Here is a 6,000-nt window from a genome sequence, read left to right as displayed (position 1 = left end):
GTCATGTTAAATTGTCTGATCTGTCCTTGCCTGTCTCAGTCTCCTGAGTAAGTGGGACCACAGGCATGTGCACCTAGTTCTGGCTTTTACATCTGAATACTGATCAACACTGATCATAATAATAGTTGATAGTGTTTTTTAAAATGAAAATATGACACAAGAAATAAATAGCTGACTTGAAAAGTATCTAAATGTATCAGAAATCTTAGGTTAATTTCTGATGCAGCTACATGTTGACTGATCTGAGTAAAGTCACCCAGCACTTCCTTTGTCCTGGTTACCACAATGGGAAACAAAGACATAGCAAAAAAGACATAATTTCTTCCCTGAGATCATAGTTTTTGAGTCCCAAATTATCAGACATTTATCTGGTAAAACCTACTCCACATACCAATATCTATGGATTGGGATATGCTTACTTTCACTTAAGAATTCCAGCATATTGAGTCATGTTATGATAAAATCACTCTGGCCACATACACTTTCAGAAAAATAGTTTATTCCATTTGATAGGCAAGTTAATGGATATATTTGATTACTTAGTAATTATTTTCAGTCTGTTGTACAGATGAACATGGTAAAACTTTGCTATTTTTGAGGAAATGATTAGATTACTGCAAAGTAAAATTGACAAGTTAAATGAAAAATTATACTGTTATATCATTGGATAATTTTATACAATCATTCTTTTACTTTGTTTCACCAGCAGTTATACCCTATTAGTCCCAGTAAGCTAGAAATTAAAAAGCTCAACTTTCAGAAATGGTCATACAAGTTTTCTGTTACTATGTTGATCATTTACTGTAAGTGTTCAGCCTATGAATCACTAGAAATTATTAAGGCTTTAAAATAAGCAAAGATGAAAACAAAACATACTTTAGTAGTTAATATTGCTACTATATATTTGTGCGTACATTTTCTTACTTTTATAACAGAAAAGAACAAAGTTGTGCAAATAAAAATGTTGTCATCAGTAGGTATATGTAAAATTTTAAAATATCAGGTAAACAAGGCAGGAAAGAGATGTTGGCATGTAGTGATGAGATAAAATGAGGTGCAAGAGATATATTAAGTATATGTTGGTCACAAGGACTAAAGAAGGGACAGAAGTTAAGTGAATATTCTACAATGAGCAATATTTTTGAGAAGCTGGACGAAAAGAAGACATTTAACTATGCAGCCCAAGCTGGACCAGAACTCATGACTCTCCTGCCTTGGCCTCCTAAGTTCTGGAAGTACAGGTTGATCCACCATGGCTGACATGAAGTGCCATAACTCTTGGCAGTTAAAAAGAGCTAATTAGGGTCCTGCCTAGGACATCTACAAACACACTTTGGTGTTTTCTTATCTAGCTGAACAATGGTCAATCTATGTAGCATCTAGTCTTCTTACTAAAAGATCTGGCGATTGAGCCTATCCAGTAGGTTTAGAATCAGGGAAAATGATGTAACTCCTTAAAATGGATTCCTATCTAAAGAGCAACTTGCGATATGGCTCTGTTATATCTTTCTAAAAAATTACCATTTTTTAAAAAAAATCAGTAGTTAATGTAGTCATACTTTTATTAAACATGTGATACAGAAGGAAATGAAAACAGAACCAAAAGATAAGAAAAATATTTTGTACACAAAACAAGCAAAACATTTTACAGCATTCTTATCCCTACCAGTGATAACATTTGAATTGCTCATTCCTGAACCCACAGCATTCCACTGCATTAAGTCTGAGAGAGTTTAAACATGATATTCTCAATACTCGGATTCTTTCCTTCTATTAGAGCAAGCTGATTATCTTTTACTCCTATGTATGTTCCACGATTACTCTTACATTCAAATGAAACGAATTCAGAGGACTCTCTATGAAGGACGAAGAAGGCCTGGTCTGGCAATGTGGTTTCACACTTTTGGAGCTGAGGAAATGAGACAAAGCAATCAGTATGTGAGTAGAAAGTACAGAGTCAACTTCTCCTTCCTGTGTTAGATCCTAAAGGTGAATACTTATTTATCAATTGGTATTTCTAGCAAGCTTACTTACTGAATGGGGTGAGGAGGGGATAAAGGACAAAGGATGCACACAAAATTTAACTTGGTTCAGTGATAGTGAATGTATTTAGAGGGGCAGTATATCTTAGAATGACTGGATCTGGAGGCAGCAGTTCTGGTTTTATACTCCTTTTTTGTCATGTACTGTCTATAAAACCTTAGGTACTTTACCTCTCAATGCTCTATTTTTTAGTATAGTCAGTTTTCTAGATCAATTAATTCCCAATTTAACCCCTAAACATATGATTAATATAAATGATTATTAGTCTAAGCTACTAAGTTTTAGAGATAGTTTGTTACACAATAGTAACTGACCAATATAATTACTTCAACATCATCATAGATTTACTGTTAGAATTAAATGACAATGCTTCTAAAGTATTTAACAAGTGATTGGTAGAGAGCTCAGCAAGAGTTAGCTTTATTATTGAGTAGTCATATATCCTAGACACTATGTTATGTACACTTACAACTGTTTTCTTAATGAAAATGCTGGGTACTGTATGTTGTATAGTAATGCCTCACATGACTTTATCAATTGTATATTCATATAATTTATCTTATATGTTATAATTTCATGTTTTTGTTTCTATCTTTGGCTTGTTTTTTTCTGCAAAATATTAATAATTCCTTGTCATGACCAATATGATAATGCCATTTATTAAGTAAAGAATATGCAGTGAATCTTGTGGTTGGAATGTGGATTGTTATACTATCCATAAATGATGACAATGTTTGCTGCTCTCCCTTTAGCAAACTTGGAGCATGAAATTCTTTCACTGTGACACTTCCTGGAAGAACATAAGGTACATTCTAAAACCAAATAGAAAGAATTTGAGATCATCCTATGCAGCAGCACTTTTCAAACTTTAATGAAATTATGAGTCTCCTGGAAGCTCATTAAAATGATGAAATTCTGATTCAGGCATGGGGGAGCTTGAAATCCTGCATTTCTACCAGGTTCCCTGGTGATTCTGTGTAGCTGGTAGAGATCTAACTTGAGTAGCAAGGCCACATACAGTATTATATTTTTCTTCCTTCTCTACTCCAGAAACGTCAGTAGTTGTAACTGATTGTTTTATTTAAAATAGCACAAACAAAATTCCTTTGAAATACTCTGTACACATACCAAAATATACACAAATATTGTAACCAAGGACAATTATATAATCACATTTCTGTTACCTTTACAGAGTGTTCCTTCTTGTTGGCATGCAACCAGACGTTTTTGTCTTCTGTAGGACTCAGATTTACCATTAACAGCTTACCATCAACAGTATCACCTTGCAATCACAAGATAATTATATGAGGCAGTGCATTTGTTAATTAACTTGATGTAACCATCCCACATGTATATATACTTTAAAAGTTCATACATGATGTATATATATATATATATATATATATATATATATATATATAATTTTATCTGTCAATGAAAAATTAAGAAAAAAGAAATTATAAAGTTAAGACTTATAACTCAATTTAAATAAATTAACACTCAGGAAAAGAGTCTTAAGATGTTGAACAAAATCACTACATTCTTTACTTAGAAATATTTGCACCCAAATGAAGTGAGTCATTATTAGATAAATAGAGGAACTTCTAAATCCCTTATAGGAGAGAATTTAGTTTTTAAAAAATATGTTTTCCAATTAGACAATTATGACTCTTACGGGCACTTCTCTGGGTGTCGGATTCCCTTCTGCCTGTAAAGCTACTGAAAGTTGTCTCCTGATATTTATCTCTCTTTCTTATTTTTTGGTGCCCACATCTAGCTCACCATGTTGCACTTCCCAGATACGCACTTGAGCCACTGAGCTAAGTCCCCAGCCCCCTCTTCTTCTTATATAATAACAGAATATTTCCTAGCCTGCCTTTTTTGTGGCTAGTTGTAACATTAGAATTGTAAGGTAAAGAGACTGTATTTGTCTTCCTTTGCTATTTAGACATTGTTAAAGTGGCAGGAAATCTTGAACTACTGATATGCAGATACTGGAAGAGCCAAAAAGGTGGAACAGAAGGAGCTTTTTCTCCAGACAAACTTTGAGCAAAACTATCATTCCAGCCCTGGCTAAGAGAGGTATTTATTATATGTAGCCAAATGTTTATCCTATTAACCTAAAAAGTTGATGAAATGGAATAAATTCTTGCTAAATCTAAAATTTTGCCATGACCTTGGGTTGGAGAGAATATTTTGAAACTGTCTACCTTTTCTATGGATATTTGGGATTTATCTTTATCTCAAAGTTAAGAATTTAAACATCATAGCTAGCCAGGTCTCCAAATTACCTGATTCATTTGAGGGGTGCTGAGACTCACAGATACGCAATCGTACCTTTTCTGAAAGAGAATGCATAAAATTACTTTGGGACATGTAATTTTATGAAAAAAATTCAATGGTATCATATAGTATATAATGCCAGAGAATATCCTCCCTATCTAGTACATACCAACCAAAGCAAAACTTTTGTGGTTCTGAGGAAGATCTCAGAAAATAAATATATTCTGATGAATTCTTCAAAGTAGTTATTAAATTTTTAAAAGTATTGCTTATAGAAATGGCATATTTTTTCACTAAAGATTATACTTTGGGGGATATTGTTAAGCTAGAAAGATCTAGTGAGTAATTTAGCAATAAAAAACACATGTGGCCCCTCTTTCCACATTTTACAACAGACACAGTTATCAATATCTATGTTTTCCTCTGAGGAACCTTGACTAAACTACTGATTCAAGGCAGTGATTTCCAGACATCCACTGCATTGAAATGAATTAGCAGAGAACATGATATCTATTTGCTGCAAATGAGTTAATTCATTGTTGATGGTTTGATATATTTAATTTTAATTTATCATAACTTTAATAATTACAGACAAAAGGAAATATTCTACCTTTTTCTTGATTGTGTTTCACAGCTTCAACACAGATCGCATAACTTCCATTTTCCAATACGAAAGTAACAGATTGATTGTTGTATGTACTTAGAGAAGCAAACGATTCCTTAACAGGTGAAATTCCTATGATAAGAAATTTGATGTTTATAGCAGCACAATTTGTAATAGCTAACTCTTGGGAACAACCCAAATGCCTGTCAGTCAAGAAATGGATAAAAAAGCGCGCCTAGCCATCGGTGTGCAGAGGAGGAGCTGGGCGGATCTGGAGTGCCGGCAGAAGCCCCTTCCTTTGTCTGGTGGACTGAATATCTCTGCAAGCAGGGAGGGATCCCAGGTTCCTGAGGCACCTCGACCTGTGGTAAGTGCTCAGCACACTCTGCCCAAATCTCACACTGTTCCGGACCCCCCAGGCTTCCGGGTGCAGTGAAGTGGAGCAGCGGGTTAGAGACCACTACATCAGCCTCCCCATCCCGGCTACACTTGGAGGTCTGCTGAGCTCCTGACGGGTGGGCGGGCCTACACTATCCCCCGAGCCCAGACATGCCTAGCCATCGGTGTGCAGAGGAGGAGCTGGGCGGATCTGGAGTGCCTGCAGAAGCCCCTTCCTTTGTCTGGAGGTCTGTGGATATCTCTGCAAACAGGGAGGGATCACAGGCTCCTGAGGCACTGCGGCCTGTGGTGAGTACCCTAACCCAGCTGCGATTGAAGAACTGTGGAGCTTCCAAGGGGCAGGTGGGCGCACAGTGTCCCTGAGGCCCAGCTTGTCTGGAACTGCGGAGTTCTGAACAAGCAGAGGAGGGCCATTGGTTCTGCAGGCCCAATGGCTTGGGGTAGCATGGTGCCAGAGTCTCAGTAGCTGCAAACATAGAAGGGGATTTCCAACAGATCCTGAGGAAGCTTTCAAATAACACTTGAAACACAGAAATATAGGAAAATGACAAAACGAAAGACCAAATTACAACCTCAAACCTCCAGCCCATCTCAGGAAACCCTAGGAGGAATGTATTTAGAAGAAAATATATCCCATCCACCTCATATATCAGACACAATAGCTACTGAAG

At 36.2% G+C, this 6,000-nt stretch overlaps 1 protein-coding gene across 12 annotated transcripts in view; it reads right to left on the bottom strand.

Moving 5' to 3' along the window:
* Positions 1–482: 482 nt before the first annotated feature.
* The window catches only part of Il33 (interleukin 33), a 41,328-nt gene continuing 35,810 nt past the window's right edge, over positions 483–6,000 (bottom strand). For all 12 annotated transcript variants that reach the window (XM_063250925.1, XM_063250923.1, XM_063250911.1 and 9 more), the window contains 4 exons: positions 4,937–5,062; positions 4,335–4,385; positions 3,228–3,325; positions 483–1,909 (listed from right to left, as the gene is read on the bottom strand). In XM_063250925.1, coding sequence (XP_063106995.1) covers positions 1,718–1,909; positions 3,228–3,325; positions 4,335–4,385; positions 4,937–5,062 — 467 coding nt within the window. In that variant the 3' untranslated portion in view covers positions 483–1,717. The remainder of the gene's footprint in view (positions 1,910–3,227; positions 3,326–4,334; positions 4,386–4,936; positions 5,063–6,000) is intronic.

This window comes from Cavia porcellus, unplaced genomic scaffold (assembly GCF_034190915.1).
Source record: "Cavia porcellus strain 051 isolate PalLab524CR breed Dunkin Hartley unplaced genomic scaffold, mCavPor4.1 scaffold_1, whole genome shotgun sequence".
Classification (NCBI taxonomy): domain Eukaryota; kingdom Metazoa; phylum Chordata; class Mammalia; order Rodentia; family Caviidae; genus Cavia; species Cavia porcellus.
This window is presented reverse-complemented; position numbering and strand designations above follow the sequence as displayed.